Source organism: Pongo abelii, chromosome 13 (genome assembly GCF_028885655.2).
Source record: "Pongo abelii isolate AG06213 chromosome 13, NHGRI_mPonAbe1-v2.0_pri, whole genome shotgun sequence".
Classification (NCBI taxonomy): domain Eukaryota; kingdom Metazoa; phylum Chordata; class Mammalia; order Primates; family Hominidae; genus Pongo; species Pongo abelii.
In genome coordinates, this window is record NC_071998.2 from 118609818 (window position 1) to 118631691 (window position 21874).

At 41.7% G+C, this 21874-nt stretch overlaps 1 protein-coding gene and 1 pseudogene across 8 annotated transcripts in view; one reads left to right on the plus strand and one right to left on the minus strand.

Annotated features, from left to right (window-relative positions):
* GARNL3 (GTPase activating Rap/RanGAP domain like 3) overlaps positions 1 to 21874 on the plus strand; it is a 167323-nt gene that overhangs the window by 62183 nt on the left and 83266 nt on the right. For 7 of the 8 annotated variants that reach the window (XM_063714442.1, XM_054520667.2, XM_024252280.3 and 4 more), the window contains one exon: positions 5438 to 5512. In XM_063714442.1, the coding sequence (XP_063570512.1) occupies positions 5438 to 5512 (75 nt within the window). Of the gene's footprint in view, positions 1 to 5437; positions 5513 to 15224; positions 15500 to 21874 lie in introns of those variants that run through there. The other variant, XM_063714443.1, reaches the window with a different exon arrangement.
* LOC100431530 (density-regulated protein-like) lies at positions 14497 to 15388 on the minus strand (annotated as a pseudogene).

Consider the following 21874-nt stretch of genomic DNA (forward strand, 5'->3'; position numbering starts at 1 on the left):
TTACATAAATGTTTATAGTTACATTTTGGAGATGGGTGGTTCTAATTATCCATATAAAATAACTTTTTTTATTTGATGCCTTTTTCTCCTAAGTTCTGCTTTGTGATTTTATTATTCCCTTACTTTCTTTTTGTCCCAATTTGCCTAGAATATTTTTTACTTTGCCTTTCTTTTTCATGATTGCTTTATTGTATTTAATATATTTCATTTATGTTACCGATCAAGTCTTTTTTGTTTTAGTAGGGAAATGTAACCAATTCATATTTATTAAAACATCTGTGCTGTTCTGTTTACCTTTAGGAGAAGTTCCAGGCTCCTCTTTATCCACTTTCTCATTTTCTCTCTCCCTCTCACTCCATCCTTCAGGAGTGCAGATCTGGATTGATCAGATTAGATAACATCTTACTAATTACTAAACTCCTGAATAGACAGAGCTGTATTTGCAAAGGTCAGAGCACACATGTAAAAGTCTCTTTTCTGGACTCTTCTCCCAGAAGAATAACAAAGGGCTGGATGCATTCCAGTGTGAGAGGAGACCTAACCAACTCCCTCCTCTTTGCTGGCTTTGTAGGGGTAAGATCTCAGACTGCCTTGCTGTCTTCTTTCTTTCTGCACCATGTAGGCTGATCTACTTTCACTAGTAGTTCTCCTTTAGTCTTGGTCTCACTCTTTAGTAGAGAACCTTGCTAGAGGGGGTAGTTAGTGTAGGAGATGATTTGTTTATTCCTGCGTTCTGTTCTCTGCCCAAGGACCACTTTCGTAACACCCCAGTCCATTCTTTATACTTTCTCCCAGATATGTTCTCTGTTTTTCATAATCATTTTCCTCTATTTATCTCAAACTGATATTCTGATTTACTCTTTAGGGGCATTTTCTTCTCAGTATCTAATTTTTGGTTCACCATGGTCACTACGTTTTGAAATTCAATAATTACACTTTTCATCTGAAAGCTGATTATAGATTGTCCCATTTTCATAGATTCAATATGCTCCCAAATTATTACCATAATTGGAAACTTTCAAAAAATTCCTTGTACTTTTTGTAGTAAATCTGTTTTGTAGAACATTTTCTCTGATATTTCAGATTTTACATTTTATACTACGAACTTATCATAGGATCAGTGATTATTCTCTTGATTCTTCTTTATTGGGTGTATTAGTTGGCTTAGAATGTCACAGTGCAGTAAAAAACAACAAGTTTATTTCTCTCTCATATACAGCCAGGAATTCTAAGTGGGTGGTGGGTCTGCACCACACATTCAGGCTCAAGAAAATCTGCTGTCTTCAACATGAATTTCCAGGATCCCTCTGGTCACTGGGGTTCTAGCCAGTGGAGAAGGAAAAAGTGCATGGAAGAGGTACCTCCCCTCTCCTAAAGGGCCTGGGTCCATAAATGTACCCAGGTGAGCTTTGGCCCACCTTCAAGTGGAATTAATTCAGTCAAATGGCCACCTCTAGGGAAATGGGGTCTACTTTGTGTCCAGCTATGATTCTGCACTGTGACAAATGGCGAGAGTGGATTTTGATGGCAGCTGGAGCTCTGTACCATCTGAATGAATTGAGGGAGAGGGCTTCTAGGTTGTGCAGTTTTGACATTTAGATGGGTTCTGATAGAGATTTTGTCATTCCTGAGCCCAAATCTCCCAAAAAAGGAAAGTGTAGATTTTTTATAGTTGTAATTGGCCAGATCAAAGGTTTGTGAGGATAATAGAAAGAAAATGGACAGAGACAGCTACCTGATAATCAGCTTTTCTACTGTGTTAAAAATATTTTTTTCCTGAAGTGTTAGTTTTTTCATTCCCTAGTTTGCTGGGGCACTTTCTCCTTTCACAGCAGCTGATGTACTGGTCTTCATCAGGCCCCAGCCACCACAGACCCCTCTGCTTTAGTTAGCAAGCTGTGTGAGCCAGCCGGGGTTGGGGGGCACTGAGACTGCCACTCTGTGCTGGCCCTGAGTGTGACAGTAGGATCTCCTGCCCACCTACTGCCCTCCCACCCATGCTCTCCTCAGGCAGGTCCTGCCAGCGTGAGCTCAGGGTGTTAGTGTGAACCTGCGTGGTTTGATTAAGTTACTGCCCAACCGACTCTCCCCAGCCTATGGTGCTTCCGGTTATCTGGCCTGCCCTTCACTTTGGCCTTTCCTTCATGATAGAGCTGGTAGAATTTCTTTGACATTTCTTGCATGATTAATGAACCTTCTCTGCTTTCCAGGGCCAGTATAGGTCTTACCCCTGTTTTTATATCCCTTTGGCCATTTGCAATAGAAATTTGGCATTCATCTATTCCCATATTTCTTGTTTATGAATATTTAATGAGATCAATACTATGTCAGGTGTTATGCTTAGCTCTGGAGATGCAGTGGTGAGAACAAGTAAATGTAGTTGCTGTCTTTTTGAAGTTTGCTGGAGAGCAGAGAGAGCGCCTGAGGAAAGACAGGTGCAAACCAAGTAAACACACAGAGAAATGTAAATCACAACTCTGCAGAGTGCCCCAAGAACTGACCACAGGGTCATCTTCCCAGGCAGTGGGTCAGGGAAGGTATACAGAAGGAGGGGGACTTTGGTGGAACTGAAGGATGAGTAGTAGGGTTTTTTAGGGGAAGGTGAGAAAGGAGGGCCTTCCAAGCCAGGAAGTCCCAAGCATGTGTCCTTCAGTGAGAAGAAGTGGGGATGCTGGAATAGAGGTGGGATTGTGGCACAGTCATATTTGCAGTTTGCGTAATCACCAGGGCCTGCAGGCTTCGGTGTGAGGAGCCGCTTGGAGAGGAGCAGTGGTAGATGGGTGTCTAGACTCAGTAGGAGGTGGTTGTGGTCATCAAGGTGACAGATGATGGTGACTTGAATGAAGATGGGGATGGTGAAATGGTAAAGGTGATAGTCAAACCCATTAGCATGAGCTCTGTCTTTATGGATTTCATGAGTTCAAAGGGAGCTGAATTTCTTTTTACCATCAAATCGTTAAATTTGTTCTTCCTTTTTTTCTTGAACTTTTTAAGCAAGACAAGCAATATGCTTCTTGTTCTAAACTCAACAAATGAAAAGAGCATTATTGTGTATGCCTGTGTCTAAAATATAGTGTTTTATGATGTTCAATTTATATTTTTATATGAATTAATGGCTATCAGCTCTTCTCCCAAGCCTTCGACTCCTAGATGAGACTAGTTATAGTCAGGACTGTCTCTAGCAACCTCTATTTTAAGTAAGGGGAGTGTGTGTCCCACGTCTTTATAGACCTATGTCAGACATTATTAATTGATCATAGTGCTCTTTTCTTGCCAAGTCCAGATGTCATCTCAGAATGCTTCTCCCAAAGCCCTTGAGGCAGCCTATACGAGTAACACTCTACCTGAAATCTACTTGCTTTTGCCTCTATTTTAACAGTGAGTAGAAACCCACAAAGAAGCTGTTGATGCTGAATCCTCTATACTTCCCCTGTGAAAATGGCAGTGACCCTATGATATCTAAATTTATCTTTCTCTTGTACTTTAAAATTGGCCTCTGTAAAGTTAGAGACAGTCCACCAGATTACCCTCACTTCTGACACCAACTACTACGGCGTTCAGGAGTCCCCAAGACCACTCTCAGGTTTGATAATTTGCTAGAAGGACTCACAGAATTCACTAAAAGCTGCTAAGCTCACTTATGGTTTATTACAACAAAAGGTTACACATTAAGATTAGCCAAGGGAAGAGGTGCATGGGACAGAGTTCGGGAGAGTTCCATTGCAGAGCTTCCCATTGTCCTCTCCTGATGGAGTTGTAGACAGCATTAACTCCTCCTGGCGATGATGTGTGACAACATCAGCACCGAGAAGCTCACCTGAGTTGTGGTATCCAGAGTTTTTAGCAGGGCTTGATCCCGTAGATGTGGTTGACCACCCACGTGGCCGACCTGAGCCTTCACCCCCTCCAGAGGTAGAGCTGTTACTGTGTGACCCAAAGCCCTCACTATAAATCAGTGTGGCTCAGAGCCCCTAAGTAATCAGACACTAACACAGGTCATTCCCAGGTCTTAGAGATCACCTCCCAGAAGCTGAGGGCAAAGGCTAGACCTCTGTTTGGACAAGTTGAAATTCATGACTACACAGCCTCTTGGGCTCATCCTCAGTTTAGCGAATAGTGTAATGATCTGATGTCATCAAAAACATTTGCTTTTAGAAATTATTTTGCAGGAGAAAGATGAAATATAAAAACTGAACCTAATCACGGACATTCTCTGGAAGATGGTTAGGGAGGGTGGTGGTTAGATGAGGACAATGGGTTTCTGGGGTCTGGCTACCTCTGTTCACATCCCAGCTCTACCTGTACTAACTAGTTAAGTGACTGTAGCCCGTTATTTTACCCTTCTCTGCCTCAGTTTCCTCGTTCATAAATGAGAATAATAATAATACCTACCTTGTGTTATTATGAGAATTAAACGAGATAATACATATTAAGAGCAAAAGAATGCATGGCATTCAACAAATACCAGATACTGTTTTTATATTTATCGTAGGAAAAATTTATCAATCTCTTTTAAATAATTTTCCTTGAGAAAATTCACTGGAGTTTTTCCCTAAATTTTTTTCTATTAATTTTTATACCATTGTATCTCTTAAGCACTAGTGAAAATATGAGGTAACCATCTTTCCTGAGAAATCACATTTCTGTTTTGCTGAGAGAGCTCTCAGAGAGGTGAGAAGTGCCCCTCAGGGCAGATGCGTTTTGATGAGTCTGCTGCAGATCTTTGTTGCAAATTGTGGGTAGATTTAAAGGCTAAAAAAAGATGTGTTGCTTTCCCAAGTCACTATTGAGAAAATCTAGAAGGAGAAAATAAGTTAAATCTTGAGTCAGTAATTTTGGACTCCAGTGCCAAGCCCCGGTGTGTTCACTCACCTCTTTCGAACATTGGGCCCCTTGGAGACTGTCTATTTGCAAGCATCACCTTGCCAGAGCTAAAACACAGTCTGCCTGCCTGGGGAGGGACTAATTGGACTTTTGGAAACTGTTTAAAACTGAATGAAGCACAGGCGCTTTCTCCGATGATAGTAGAGCCTTGAGTTCTTGCCAGCCATTAATTGTTCTTTAGGCTTTCCTGTGAAGGCGGCTGAACTTGAGAGTTGGCTTTTGGTCTTGCCATCTGTGAACTGCCACTTGTCCACATGCGGTGTGTATTAAGATTGTTTTTGCTGGGAGCATCAGTATTGGAATGTGTTCAAATTAAAATGTGATGCTCTTGTTTTCCACTCTTGCAGTTTAGGCATTCCTTACTCTTGGGTTCCCAAGGACAGTGGGAGCCAACTGTATGAGTACCTGGCTGATAGAGCTTTAAAAAAACTGTTAGCTTCTAGGCTGGGCACTCCAGCCTGTGTCCTTAGATGTGGCTTACTTATAGGATAGTTACATACATATAGAAGAGACATTGTAAATGCTTCCTAATTGAATGCTTTTTCCCCCTTAGCTTATTTCCAGTGATGCTGATGGAGCCATCCAAAGGGCTGGAAGATTCAGAGTGGAAAATGGCTCTTCAGATGAGGTAAGGAAGCCTCCCCACTTCCTGTAATGCCACCAAGCACATGATTATAGTGCTTGGGATATAGCAGTGAAAGAGTTCTGGAAGAGGTAAATAGAGCTTTTCAGAGCTTTGCTTGAAACAAATGGAAGGGAAATGTCAGTATTCTGGCATTGAAGGTGCTATTCATAGGGTGACACATACCCTTTAAAAGATCTATGTTAAAACCAGGTAGACACAGGAAGTTGTTCTGCCAGCAGTGGGACCAAAGACAATTCTGCCACCCTCTGTGAATGGCCCCGAGTCCCAGTACTTCCTCTGCCAGGCTGATCAGCTTGGCACAGCCATCTGAGCAGTGCCAGGGTCCAGGAAGGAGATGCCAAAAATTACTGCAATGACAAAATGTCACCAGGAAAAGAGGCTGGTACTGCCTACTGCTCCTTGGGCCACGCCTACTTTCTGGGCTCTCTGGGTCTTCCTTGCTACAGGCCACAGGGACTCACCTTGCTTTTTTTTTTTTTTTTTTTTTTTTTTTTGCCACTACCCTCTCTATCCCACGGGGTCTACCCTTTAAACTGCAAAGTATGGCAGAAACTCCCCAGCCTTTTTCTTCTTTGCTGCGTTTTTGCACGGTAGCTCATCATAGCTCTAGTTCCCTGACCCTGACCCTGGGCAAGGACCCCAGCCACCCTGAGCCTCATTGTTTTTCATCTGTAAATTAGAAACTGTCTCAAGATTATTGCAAGAATTCAGTGAGCTATGTTTGTAAAACTCCTAGCACTATGCCTGGCACATAGTAAGCTTCAGAAGTGCTAGTTATGATGCTATTGATGGTTATTGTTATTGTCATCACTGCCACATTGCCAGTTTTCTCCTGACCACCTCCTAATGCAAATTCTCAGTGAAGAGCTATGAATTTAACTTGAAAGCCCATGACATTTGGGAAGTGATTGCTCATTTTCACCCTTGGCCTTAGCCATATACATTTACCTGAACCTTGCCATTGACATGTTAGCCAAATGGAGGCTGAATACCCCTGAATAGGTACCCACATACTTCTCGTTCAGAATGATGTTCGCTGACCCACATAGAAGAAGGAACTCATGGAGAATTTTGCTTCTGAACCTTAGAAACAGCCCTCTCCAAATGGCCTGGCCCCTGGGACTAGATAGCCTCACCACCACAAGCTCAGGCAGCCAAGGGTTCTCAGGAGCTAAGCCAGGCACAGAGGCATTGAGTTACTGCTCTCCAGTGCTTGGAAAGCTAGCGGCCACCATGCTGAGTTTCTACTTTGAGAGCCCATGGAGGCTGTATACTTTGAGACATCTTTCTGCTACCAAGATTTTGCAGAACTTCAGCCCAGCCTGAAATGGACAAACCAAACTAGACTTTGCCACCCTACGTAAGCACAACTCTGGCCCCTGCCGCATCCAGTGTCTAGAGGAAATACACACCTCCCAGGAAAGACATCAATGGGGCCTTCATGTGATCCTTAATCACCATACACTTGGCAGTCAAACACTGCTCACCTGGCCCTGCCATACACCAGAGGATAGGTTCTGGGACCCAGTCAGGGGTTAGAAATGACCTGTGCTTGGGTCATGATCAGGAGTGGCTTAAGAGTCAGACTTCCCAGGGTTCAAATCATGGCCCTACAACTCACCAGCAATGTGGCCTTGGGCAGTTCAGTCGACATCTTGGGAACAATCTGGGGGAGTTACTGATTTCACAAGTCATTGCAGTCTGTTGTGTTCAAACTCAGTCTGTCTCAAATTGCTTCTCTGGAAATATAATATCAAGGATCGAATACTGTTTTAGGTTTTATTTCCACCAAAACTACTGAGCATGATGCTCCATTGGAGCACCTTGGCTGTTTCGTATTGGTGGTCTTCAGTTAAAAGTTTCTGGCCAATGGTACTTTCTAGCCTGATAAAAGACCTTATGGGCACTTGACTTCCAGAGGGAAAAAACAGCTGGCTTGCTCTGAATTAGTTAAAGCAGTTAGTGCAGTAAAGGACTCACTATATATAGTTGCTTAAAAATTCTCAAACCTCTGAACAAACAAATTGCAAATTTTGTTTTGGGGTTATTTGTCCTTTTATTATTCAATTGTAAGAGTTTTTTATATAGTCTGGATAATTAGACACTTATCAGATATATGATTGGCAAAAGTTTTCTCCCATTCCATGGGTTATCTTTTCATTTTCTTGGTTGTGTCCTTTGAAGCACAAAAGCTTTAAGATTAGATCATGTCTAGTTTGTCTATTTTTTTTTCTTTCACTGCTTGCACTTCCGTCGTCATGTCCGAGAAACCATTGCCTAATCCAAGGTTGCTTGGTCACTTTTTATAGTTTACTGTTCCCTTGAGATAATGTCAAATTTGTCTTTTATTTCTTTAAACGTAGTGTAATGGTTTTGTCATCTGCGACCGAGAATTCCAATATGTGAAGTTTTTGTGGCTGTTGTTTAATTGTTTTCCTCTGGCCTGTGCTCCTCATGTAATGTGCTTCTTCATGTGCTAGGCTGCCTGATTGTGTGCTATTTATTGTTCCTGAAAATTACTTTTTAGGAATAATATGAGGCCTAAGATGAGTTGCTTTTTGGTAGGTAGGATTTATGTTTGCTTTTGCCAGATACCTTTAAACCAGATATCCAGCTTGAGACCTTTTAAACTACCAAAGTGCTGCAGATTACAGCTACAGATTTATGTGAAAGCTGGCTTGTGGTCACCACACCTCAGAGACACTCCCCTGCTCAGCTCTGCTTGGTGCTGTGACAACTTCTTTGTAGTTTTCGGTGGTGGAAGTGGTTTCTTCTGATTCCCTCTTCCTTGAGTGTGCAGCCCTTTGGGATCCTAGCATAATGTGGGGCAGGGCTCCTATTGGACTTGCCTACCCCAGTGGGTCTTGGGATTTGACTCTTTGTCCCCCACGAGGTCACCAAAACCCAAATTCAATTTTGCTGGGATTGACAAACATCCTCAAGCCAAAAAGGACTTTCATGCTGCATTTACCTTTCTGGGTTCCCACTTGCCTTTCAGTTTTAGTTGGCAGTTCCTACTATCTGGTAAGCACTCCAGTGCTTTTTTCCCACCCCTCCCTCTGGCCAAGACAGAGTCTTGCTCTGTCACCCAGGCTGGAGTGCAGTGACACTATCTTGGCTCACTGCAACCTCCGCCTCCTGGGTTCAAGCAATTCTCCTGCCTCAGCCTCCCAAGTAGCTGGGATTACAGGTGTGAACCACCATGCCTGGCTAATTTTTGTATTTTTAGTAGAGACGGGATTTCACCATGTTGGCTAGGCTGGTCTCGAACTCCTGACCTCATGATCTGCCAGCCTTGGCCTCCAAACGTGCTGGGATTACAGGCATGAGCCGTTGCACCCGGCCTCCAGTGCTTTTAAGGAGTTGATTTTAATATTCTTCTAGTACTTTTAGTTTTTTCAGTGGGAGGGTTGATCTGAATAACCTAGCCTGCCATTACCAAAAACATAAGTTATATCGGGAGTGCTTTTCATATAATATGACAAAACATTCATTCAACTGGCATTCATAGGGTCATTTCCTAGTGCCAGACAGGCTGAGCCCTGGATGTAGGATTGAATAAGCCTGCTGAGGTCCCTGCTCCTAGGGGCCTACAGATGGCGGGGAGAGCCATCAGTAACCAATACAAACACATAGAAGGACTGCAAATTTTGGTAACTACTGTGGCAAAAACAGAGGACCATGGTGCAAAGAAACAGGAAGAGCCCTATTTAAGATGGGGTCGTCAGAAAGCCCTTACCAGCGACAGCCAGTGAGGCCGAGCCTCTGAGCAGTGCTTCTCAGACTGTCCATCTTTTTAATTTCCAGTCAGTTGCAGGAAATTAAATATGTGGTCCTACTCTGCATAACTAATACACAGAATCCACCTTATGCAACTCATCAAGGAATTGGATATCATCCAGATTGGTCTGGACTGTTTCATGAGATGAATCCACTGAGCATGTACTTATATGCCACAGGCATGTCAGAACACTGTAAAGATTTCTTGTACACCTTGTCATGGGCTAGTAAACAGTTTGCAGATTGGCATCCATCAGAAAGGACCATACTTTCCTGCCTTAGAGTTCATCTGGGCCAATCCCCTTCCCAATGCATGAGTTCCTGCTTCAGCTTTGCCAGCAGTTAGCTGATCTGTTCCTGCTTGAGTATATCTCCAGTAATGGGAAACTTGATACCTCCTTGATAGGACATTTTTCCTCCTGACACCAATCAATTCTGACACCAACTGAGTGTCCTACAATTCAATTCTCACACCGACTACCTGGAGTTAGCGTCAGACTCCACAGGTTTAAGGGCTCAGTTCCACAAGACTGTCCTCATTTCAGAAGCCAGTCACAAGCATTGGGTCCCCAGGTTACCTACATTCCACATTTCTTACCAACTTGGCTACAAAGTCAGGTAGCCATTACCACAGCCTCCTCCTCAGCTTCCATAACTCCCTAAAATCACTCACAGAATTCATGAAAGCACTTTTTTTTTTTTTTTTTTACTATTACTGATATATTATAAAGCATCAGTCCCCAACCTTTTTGGCACCAGGGACCAGTTTTGTGGAAGACAGTTTTTCCACAGACCAGGCAGTGGGAGATGGTTTCAGGATGATTCAAGCACATTACACTTATTGTGCACTTTACTTCTATTATTATTACATTGTAATATATAATGAAATAATTATACAACTCACCATAAGGTAGAATCAGTGGGAGCCCTGAGCTTGTTTTCCTGCAGCTAGACGGTTCCATCTGGGAGTTATAGGAGACAGTGACAAATCGTCAGGCATTGGATTCTCATAAGGAGCACACAACCTAGATCCCTCGCGTGTGCATTTCACAGTAGGGTTCATGCTCCTGCGAGAATCTAATGCTGCTGCTGATCTGACAGGAGACGGAGCTCAGGTGGTAATATAAGTGATGGGGAGTGGTTGCAAATATAGGTGAAGCTTTGCTCACCCACCACTCACCTCCTGCTGTGTAGCCCAGTTCCTAAGAGGCTATGGACCAGTACCAGGGCTTGGTCTGTTATAAGAGTACAACTCAGGAAGAACTAAATGGAAAAGATGCATAGGGCAAGGTATGGGGGTGGTGGCATGGAGCTTCAATACCTTCTCCAGTTGTATCCATATTTTCAGTACCTCAATATGTTCCCCAACATGGAAGCTCCCTAAGCCCCATGATTTAGGGGTTTATATAGAGGTTTCATCAGGTAGGCATGTTTTTTTTTTTTTTTTTTTTTTTTTGAGACGGAGTTTTGCTCTTGTCGCCCAGGCTGGAGTGCAATGGCGTGATCTTGGCTCATTGCAACCTCCACCTCCTGGGTTCAAACAATTCTCCTGCCTCAGCCTCCCAAGTAGCTGGGATTACAGGCACCCACCACTGCGTCCAGCTAATTTTTATATTTTTAGTAGAGACAGGGTTTCACCACGTTGGCCAGGCTGGTCTGGAACTCCTGACCTCAGGTGATCCGCCCACCTCGGCTTCCCAAAGTGCTGGGATTACAGGCATGAACCACCATGCCTGGCCAGGTAGGCATGATTAATTAAATCATTGGCCATGGATGACTGCCTCAATCTTCAAACCCTCTCTCACCCTGGAGGTTGGGGTATGGGGCTGAAAGTTCCAAGTTTCCAATCAAGGCTTAGTCTTTCTGGCAGCCACCCCTGATCCTGCAGCTATCTAGGAACCCCCTGAGAGTCCCCTCCTTAGAACAAAAGATGCTCCTGTTACCCTTATCACTCAGGAGCTCTGTGCTAGGAACCACTAACAAAGACCAAATACGTATTCCCATTATACCACACCCCTAAAGCAGTTAATTCCATTTTTCAGAATCTCTTAATTGCTAGAAAGGTCTTTTTATTGAACATAATTCACCTGTCTACTGTATTTTCTTTTTCTTTTCTTTTTTGAGACATGGTCTCCCTCCCTCCGTCACCTAGGCTGCAGTGCAGTGGTGCAGTGATGGCTCAAGGAAGCCTCGACCTCCATGGCTCAGGTGATCCTCCAACCTCAGCCTCCTGTGCAGCTGGGCCTACAGGCGCAGGCCACCACGTCTGGCTAATATTTGTATTTTTTGCAGAGATGGGGTTTCGCCATGTTGCCCAGGCTGGTCTTAAACTCCTGGGCTCAAGTGACTCGCCCACCTCAGCCTCCCAAAGTTTTGGGATTTCAGCTGTGAGCCACTGAGCCCAGCCTATATTTTCTTTTTTCTTTTTTTCTTTTTTAATACAAGGACAATTTTAATCCTACATTTTCCTATAGTATAACAGCATCCATTGCTAGCTATCTATGAATTGAAACTGCATTTGCTAAGAACTGTGAACATTAAGAAACTTTACATGAAGTCACATGTGTTGATATAGGCACATAGACACCTTCTAGCACCAACAGAATACATACATAACACACACCGAATGATCTTGATGGATAAATTTGCTTCACCAGGTAATTCTGTTTAGTAAAATTCAGTTAATGCAGAATCCCATTTTTAAAATTTACATCTTTGTTACACATTTTTTATTTTTAAAAAGTCATTCCAGATTGTAATTTGCATGGCAATAAACAGTGGCTTCATGGATTCTAAGTTTCTTAAAGCTGTCTATAGCAATTTAAAACACAAGTCTTCTTTTCAATTTGCAGCACCTGACTTAGAGTTTAAATTCATCGAACGTACTCATTAAAACTGTTCAGTTTCTCTAGTGAGAAAGACATCTTTCAATTGCTGTTTCCCAAACTATCTGTTGAGCATGGGTGTATATTGTTTTTATTTGGTTAATAGAATTACTCACACAATTTATAGCCAGAACAAAAACCTCTAGCCTCTCTGAATGGCCTTCCACTCAAAACAGTGATAATAATAAATGTCTAAAATGTATCTGGGGTCTGCCCCAACTTGATATCACCAAACATGTTTCCAAGTTTTTGTTTTTGGTTTTTTGGGTTTTTTTTGAGACGGAGTCTTGGCTCTTGTTGCCCAGGCTGGAGTGCAATGGTGCAATCTCGGCTTACTGCAACCTCTGCCTTCTGGGTTCAAGCGAGTCTCCTGCTTCAGCCTCCCAAATAGCTGAGATTACAGGCACCTGCCACTATGCCCAGCTAATTTTTGTATTTTTAGTAGAGACAGGGTTTCACCATGTTGGCCAAGCTGGTCTCAAACTCCTGACATCAGGTGATCCACCCACTTCGGCCTCCCAAAGCACTAGGTTTACAGGCATGAGCCACCACGCCCGGCCTGCTTCAAGGTTTTCTTAGAAAATATGGTTTTTAACTCTATGCATAATACTCTACCACGTGATATACCATCACTTCTTTATTTCCCAGTTGTTCATTTCTATCATTTTATACTTGTAATTTTTTATATTATAAATAATATTGTAATGAACACTTTCATCCATAAGTTTTATACGAGACTGGTTATTTCTTTAGAATAATATCAAAGAAGTGGCTTACTGGTTCAAACAGTACATGTGGTTTTAAGGCTTTTAATATAATTTACTGAATAATCTCCAGAGTAGCTCAAAAAAGTCCTACCAACAGTATGTTATTATGCCTCCAGAGTCGACTTTCTAACAGTGAAGCAAATTCAACCACAAATGTATTAGATTCTCACCTATCTCAAGATTATCACATCAAAGAAGCAAGAAGATGTATTACTGGTGAGGAAGCCAAATTCAAATTCTTTAAAAAAATTCACTCAACTTTAGATCTGTAAAATAGTCAACAGAAATGCTTCCCACAAAAAGTCTACAGGGCTTTTCCAAAAATAAAGTTAAAAAGAGAGAAAGAGAAAAGTCAGGCCAGGCATGGTAGCTCACGCCCATAATCCCAGCACTTTAGGAGGCCGAGGCGGGTGGATCACAAGGTCAGGAGACTGAGACCATCCTGGCTAAAACGGTGAAACCCCGTCTCCACTAAAAATACAAAAAAATTAGCCGGGTGTGGTGGCGGGCACCTGTAGACCCAGCTACTCGGGAGGCTGAGGCAGGAGAATGGCATGAACCCAGGAGGCAGAGCTTGCAGTCAGCACCACTGCACTCCAGCCTGGGCAACAGTGCGAGACTCCGTCTCAAAAAAAAAAAAAAAAGAAAGTAAGAAAGAGAAAAGTTAGTACCAAATGACCAAAATTTTTTATTTGACTAAATTCTATTCCATGCATAAGCGTGACAGTCTCCCCTGTTTATCTGACTTTGGCAATAAAAAAAACAAGCAGCCTTGTACAGAACAGTGAAAATGCCAAGGACGAGGGTAGTCTGCAGTTTTACTGTAGAACACATATATACTTTATTTATTTATTTTTTTTTTTGAGACAGAGTTTCGCTTTTGTCACCCAGGTTGGAGTGCAATGGTGCGATCTTGGCTCACTGCAACCTCTGCCTCCCAGGTTCAAGCGATTCTCCCACCTCAGCTTCCTGAGTAACTGGGATTACAGACGCCCAGCTAATTTTTTTGTTTTTGTTTTGTTTTGTTTTGTTTTTTGAGATGGAGTCTCGCTCTGTCACCCAGGCTGGAGTGCAGTGGCGTGATCTCAGCTCACTGCAAGCTCCGCCTCCTGGGTTCATGCCATTCTCCTGCCTCAGCCTCCCAAGTAGCTGGGACTACAGGCGCCAGCCACCACACCTGGCTAATTTTTGTATTTTTAGTAGGGACCGGTTTCACCATAGCCAGGATGGTCTCTATCTCCTGACCTTGTGATCTGCCACCTCGGCCTCTCAAAGTGCTGGGATTACAGGTGTGAGCCACTGCGCCCAGCCAATTTTTTTGTATTTTTAGTAGAGGTGGGGTTTCACCATATTGGCCGGGCTGGTATTGAACTCCTGACCTCAGGTGATCCACCTGCGTCGGCCTCCCAAAGTGCTGGGATTACAGGCATGAGCCACCATGTCTGGCCATATATACATTTTTTTTAAAGGCCTGTCTCCCTTTGGCCATATCAAGATTAAGCTCAGGTCATTAAAAACAGACAGATTTTCGAAATCACTTCTTTACTTCTCCAAGATCTTCAATGCTGTCATCATTTACCTCTGGCCAGTTTTCCTGAATAACATCAATTACGTCATCTGTAAAGTCTTCCTGAATGATAATTTCTTCCTCTTCTGTTACTGAGGCACCACACAATTTTTGAGCAAAAATCTTTGTGCTTTTTTAAGATCAGTTTCAAAAGTTAGAGGCCACACATTCATGTTACATGTTTCTTCTCTGCTCTGGGAATTTTGGCTGTGTAACCTTTTCTGGTATGGCCTTCTTTTCTTTGTTTTATTTGACCCCTTTCACCTCTCTTTTGTATTTTCTTCTCCTCTTCTGCCCCTGCTGTTCCTTGACCCTCATTAATTCCAGCTTCTTGTTTGGGTGAGTTTTCTTTTTTTTGTTGTTTTTTGAGACGTAGACTGGAGTACAGTGGTGGGATCTCAGCTCACTGCAATCTCCACCTCCCAGGTTCAAGCGATTCTCCTGCCTCAGCCTCCCGAGTAGCTGGGACTACAGGCGTGTGCCACCACGCTTGGCTAATTTTTGTATTGTTAGTAGAGATGGGGTTTCACCATGTTGGCCAGGCTGGTCTTGAACTCCTGACCTCAAGTGATCTGTCCCCCTTGGCCTCCCAAAGTGCTGGGATTACAGGCATGAGCCACCACACCCGGCCCTGTTTGGGTAAATTTTCTACAGTAAGTTTTGCAAATTCATTTGGAAAATTCTTCTCTAACCATTGTCTACATTTAGCAACATTAGGCGTATATTTACAGTAGCCTGTTGGTAATGAACAGACTCTACAATGAAGGACTCACAGTGGGCAATCAGCATCTAACTCGGCCCTGTTCCGTAGGTCTCCTTTGCACTTGGCCCCATTGGATTCAGAAATGTCTGCAGCCATTTCACAAACCCAGGTGGTTCCCTCCACTATTGCCAGTTGAAGCGACACATGGAACTATCATCTGTATTTTCCACTCAGAGATTCTATTTATGTTCTCCACAGCCCCAGACTGTAAGTCTGAGCCCTCTTCAATGTGACATCTGTTGTTTTCCTCCTAAGACACAGGATCAGTTCCATCATTGTCATCCTTATTGCTGTTTCTTGGACACATGTAAGGTTGTTAATGAATCTTTTGGACTGAAGTGCTCAGAACTGAACACAGGGCTCTGGGCATGCTCCACACAGCCACAGAGTGGAGCAGGCTCATCCCCTTCCTTGCTGTAGACACTCTACCTCTTTTTATGGACCCTAATAACTCATTATGAACCTACAATATGCTACTTTGCCCACCCCCCCATCTTTTTCACATGTGCTGGTGTTTAGCTGTGGGGCAGCACTATGATATAATGGAGACTATTTTGGAGTCAAGCAAACCTGGGTTCAAACCTCAGCTCTACCACTCTATAGTTTACAATTCAGTGTCTCTGTGCCTCAGTTTCCTAATGGGTAAAATTCCTTATACCATCTGACCTTGTCCTTCAGTAATTTGTATTTTGTATCTAACTGTAGGATCTTGCATTGTCTACATTGAATTTAATCTCATTAGTGTGTCTCATAATTCCTAATTGTCAAGACTTTTTGGTGACATCTTGATTCTGTCACCTGTCCTGTTAGCTAACCCACTGAGCAGCTTTATTTTACCTTCAGATGTGCTTGTCTTGCCATCTGTGTGCTTATTCAGATTATTAATTAAAATGAGTGTGACCCCTGGGTGGATCACTGGGGACCTCCCTTACAGCTCACTTGTATGTATCAATTAGTAGATGGTGCAGCAGAGGGGACAGTCTTTCAGCTTTTTACAAATCTGTCTTCCTTAGCATTGGGAGGACTCTTTTTTTTTTTTTGAGACGGAGTCTTGCTGTGTCGCCCAGGCTGGAGTGCAGTGGCGCGATCTCGGCTCACTGCAAGCTCCGCCTCCTGGGTTCATGCCGTTCTCCTGCCACCATACCTGGCTACTTTTTATTTTTTAATTTAATTAATTAATTTATTTATTTCTTGTAAAGACAGGATCTAACTATGTTACCCAGGCTAGTCTTGAACTCCTGGCCTCAAATGATCCTCCCAACTTGGCCTCTCAAAATGCTGGGATTATAGGCATGAGCCACTATGCCCAACCCAGTAATTTTTTAATCATTAAAGAAAACTCCTCATATTGACAGTTGGTATTCAGCATGCCACTGCCTCTGGAGTCCCATCTCTCCCTCTGAGATGCTGAGCGGCGCCTTGCGCCTCCCTGTGGTGTTCCATTCTACACTTGGCAGTGTTCAAATCTCTGGGAGGCAGACAGATGCAAGTGCTTCAGAAGCCTAGAGCATGCAGGTCATTTTCCATGCCTTTGAATCCCCTTGGAAATCTGGTAAAACCCGTAGACCCCTTCTCAGAATAATGTTTTTAAATACATGAAATTAAATACATAGGATTACGAAGGAAAACAGTTGTATTGAAATAATTATCAACATGATTTTTGAAACCTAATTTATGATACAGTAATATATATGATTTTTAAATACATTAAATAGGCCAGATGTAGTGGCCTACGCCTGTAATGCCAGCACTTTGGGAGGCTGAGGTGTGCGGATGACTTGAGGTCAGGAGTTCGAGACCAGCCTGGCCAACGTGACGAAACCCCGTCTCTACTAAAAATACAAAAAGCAGTCGGGTGTGGCCGGGCGCGGTGGCTCACACCTGTAATCCCAACACTTTGGGAGGCCGAGGCGGGCGGATCACAAGGTCAGGAGATCGAGACCATCCTGACTAACGGTGAAACCCCATCTCTACTAAAAATACAAAAAATTAGCCGGGTGTGGTGGCAGGCGCCTGTAGTCCCAGCTACTCAGGAGGCTGAGGCAGGAGAATGGCATGAACCCAGGAGGCGGAGCTTGCAGTGAGTCGAGATCGCGCCATTGTACTCCAGCCTGGGTGACAGAGCGAAATTCTGTCTCAAAAAAAAAAACAAAAAACAACAACAAAAAACATTAGCTGGTGTGGTGGCACACACCTGTAATCCTATCTACTCGGGAGGCTGAGGTAGTAGAATTGTTTGACCCTCGGAAGCAGAGGTTGCAGTGAGCCACTGCACTCCAGCATGGGCAACAGAGCAAGACTCCGTCTCAACAAAAAATAAATACATTAATTAATTAATTATAATACATTAAATAATAAATCTAGCAGCAGGCCTCATAAATACTGTAATTTTGAAAGTGAAAGAGTGTAAACAGTATTTTGAGATATCCGCAATCACTATAATGAATTCTGAAAATATCTTTGATTTTTTTTTTTTGTCAGCATGGTTACCAGGACTGTCCATTCTATAGTTTTTTTGCATATATTCATAACTGAATGAAACACTAAATTTTAGTTAGAACTTAGGGAAAATAAAGTTATATTTGTTTTGCCGCATCCAAGTTTATGCCCCGCTCTCTGTGCTGAATTCTTTTAGAACTGGCATAGAGCATTGTTTCTCAAAGTTCAGTTTTCATCAGAACTACTTGTTAAACAGATGCTGGTGCCCCACTCATAGAGATCTTAAGGAAGAAGTTTACAGTGGGCCCCAGAGTGCACATTTTAACGAATTTAAGAAGCATAGAACTAAGATCTTTGCTGTTACATAAAAGAAGCTTCTCTGTGCCATCCATGCATCTCTTGGAGGCCCCAGAAGTTTAAACGTCCTGATGACAGCTTAAGAGTTTACTCTCTAGGCGAGAGAGAAAGACGTTCATGCCAGTGTTGCTTTTAGTAGAACAAAGAAAAATAACTGTGATAGGCAACTGATCAAGCACAATAATGTGCAATTATGCAGTGAATACATGGAGTTGTTATGATGTAAATACATATTTATTAATAGTCATAGTGGGAAAATGTGATACCAAATAGTATGCTTATTATGATCTCTATATATGCAAATGAAAAATTGTGGAACAATACACGAAAATGTAATTTGAAAATACAGGTGATTTTTGTTTAACCTTTGTTTTCTAATAAGGCTAATAAGTTTTTTTTAGTGTATCAAGTAAATAAAAGTTTAAAAAATACTAAAAAATAAAAAAATAAAGAATTTACTCTCTAGGCTCTGCTCTAGCTTTCTAGGATCCAAGGCTTTGGGACCATGACACCAACCACTGTGGAGTCTGGCTGAGGCCAGCTTCCTTGGCTGGACTCCCTGTATGTCTGGTCAGCTGATGCCTGAGGCTGGCTGGTGGGTCATGCCATTGCTGCATGCCCTGCAGTGGCATGGTGGAAAGACCTGGAGACCAGGAGTACTGCCAGTAGTTCATGGTTATAAAGTAAATAACTGTTGATAATGAATCATGCAAAAATCCTACAAGGAACAAAATCCAATGATATGCTTTCACCAAAAGGTCAAAACTAAGAGGTAATATCTTGAATAGGTAATCAAAATTAACATCACCACTGAGGAACAGATGGGTATTTTGAAATATGATAAGCTGAGGACAAACCTCACTTACATGGTATTCCAGCCAAGTCTGCATACCCTGAATCTAACTGGGGAAACATCAGACAAACCCAAAATGAGGAGGGAATATGCTGCATTCTTCAAAAATGTCAGTATCAGACACAAAGAAGGAAACTATAGACACTGGGGCCTACTTGGGGGTGGAAGGTAAGGATTGAAAAATTACCTATTGGGTATTATGCCGATTACCTGAGTGACAAAATTATCTGTTTACCAAATGCCTGCAACACACAATTTGCCCATGTAACAAGCCTGCACACATACCCCTTCAACCTAAAATACAAATTGGAAAGAAAAAAAAATAGTGACAGGCAAAAAAAATGTCAATGTCATAAAGACAGAGTCTGTGGAAATGTTGCAGATGAAGGGAGTCTAAAGAAACACAATGAAGTGATCCTGTACTGAAGAGAGAAAATGCTTAAAATGACATTGTTGACTCAATTGACAACATTAGAATACAGATGGCATCAATGTTAGGAAAGTTGATAAAGCTCTACTGTGGTTACGTAAGAACATAGCCCTACTCTTGCGAAATACACACTGAAGTATTTAGGGATGAAGGCTATTATTTTACATCTGAGTCTTAAATGGTTCAGAAAAAATATTGTATATGTGTGTATGTTTGTGTGTGTGTTGGGGGTTGTGAACAAATGAGCCAGTGGGGTAAAACATTAACAGTAGGTAAATCTGGTAAGTAAAAGGTAAACATGGTTTTTTACACTGCTTTTATTTTTGCAGCTTTTATATAAATTTTAAATTATTTCCAAATAAAAATTCATATGTATGTAGCAATAGCTAGTTTTTTAAAATTCCAGAAAATCTGATAAAAGCAAAATAATACTAAAATTTTCACCTATGTTTTTACTCCTTAATAGGCTTAAAAGGCAGGACATAAAAAAGGACACAGAAGATGATGTAATGGTTAAGATAAAAAAAGAAAAAAGAAGAAACCTCTGTAATTGGAACTGGTTTCAGTTCCAGCTCCACTATTTATTATCTCTGTAACCTTGGGCAACATATTTAAACTCTCTCAGTCTCAATTTCCTCATCTGAAAGTAGGGGGATTAAAATAGAATCTATCTCATAAGGTTGATGGGTGGTTCTGGAGATAATGCATATAAAATGCTTAGCCTAATACTTGGCATTTAGCACTCTCTCAATGCATGTCAGTATTTCCAGAGCAATGACAAGGACAGAGAGCTTCCCATTTCATTTTATAAGGTAATTTAACCCTGAAAGCATGACAGAAATACAAATAGAAAGGAAGACTGTAGATCTAGCACACAAACAAATATGATACATAAATCATTTGTTAAAGTCAAGCAGTATATTAAAAGAATACTATACCATGACCTAGTAGGGTGCATTCCAGAAATGTAAGAACCTTTCAATGCCAGAAGAGCTATTACTATATTTATTATTCATTCATTACATTACATACTGTGATTCCCCCCATTTAACCTGTTCTCTCAATAGTTGCCCCCCAAAAAAAGCTTTTGGTAAATTTAATTTTCGTTCCTGAGAAAAGCCTCTTTGTAAACTTTGAATTGAAGGAAACATCTTCAGCATGATAAAGAAACTGACCACAGACGTCTAGTAAATCTCTAGAGGCATGTCAAAGTCAGAGAGTATGTTCCAGTAGTCTGTCTTACATACGTGGCACGATGGAGATGTCAACAAAGCTGCAATAGAGTGACATCAGTCATGCGGGAAAACTGACATCTAACACAGTCTCAGCCCAGACCATGCAAGATTCAGACATTTACTGTAAACAGTAATTTAATGCCTTATAAGGATTGAGAATGATAGAGTGTTCAATAAGTAGAACTGAGTTAATTGATAAATGATTTGGGGAAAATTGATCCTTACCTCAGAGCATACATCAAAGTAAATGATAAGGAATGAACTATAAAAATGAAACATCTAAAAGAATATAGAGGTAAACAGTTTCATTAATGCTGGGATGGGGGACTTTTTGATATTAATTAGGCAAAAGCCCTAAAGGGAAAAAAAATGAAAAATTTGCTTATGTAAACATTTTGAAACATCTATGTGGCCAAAAATACCATATAACAAGTTTAAAAGCAAAAATTTGATCAGAAGAAATTATTTGCAATCTATTTCAAAGATTTCACAAAAGAATACAATAATCAGAAAACTTGGGAGGCCAAGAATCACTTGAGGCCAGGAGTTCGAGACCAGCCTGGCCAACATGGTAAAACCGCGTCTCTACTAAAAATACAAAAATTAGCCGGGCAAGGTGGCATGTGCCTGTGATCCCTGCTACTCAGGAGGCTGAGACAGGCAAATCACTTGAACCCAGGAGGTGGATGTTGCAGTGAGCCAAGATGGCACCACTGCACTCCAGCCTGGGCAACAGAGTAAGACTCTGTCTCAAAAAAAAAAAAATACATTTTGCCATTAAATTGTAAAGAGGCAATGTTGACAGTATAGGGAAGATGGTACCCTCAGCCATTGCTGGTGGAACTATAATTTTGTATCAGTCCTCCTAGATGTCAGATTGGCATTGTGTTGCAGATCCTCGACAATGTACATACCCTTTGACAAAGAAATTTAACTTCTAAGAATTATCCTAAAGAAATAATTGAACAAGTAAGTATGCAAACGTGGAATTAGAAGGGATAAATTTTATTTACAATAACAAAAATTAGAAGCAGCCTAATTGTCCAGTATTATTAGTTGTATCTATATAATAAAAGAGTATAGAGCCAATAACATAGGATTATATTTATTGGCATGTAAAACAGTTATTGGCAAAGCAAGCCACAAAACTGTATATTCAATATAATTTCATCTTATTAAGAAAAATACATATGTATATGCATGGGGAAAAAAAAAAACAGAAAAAAACCTACCAAAACATGGATGGATTCTAGATGAATTGTGCCTGT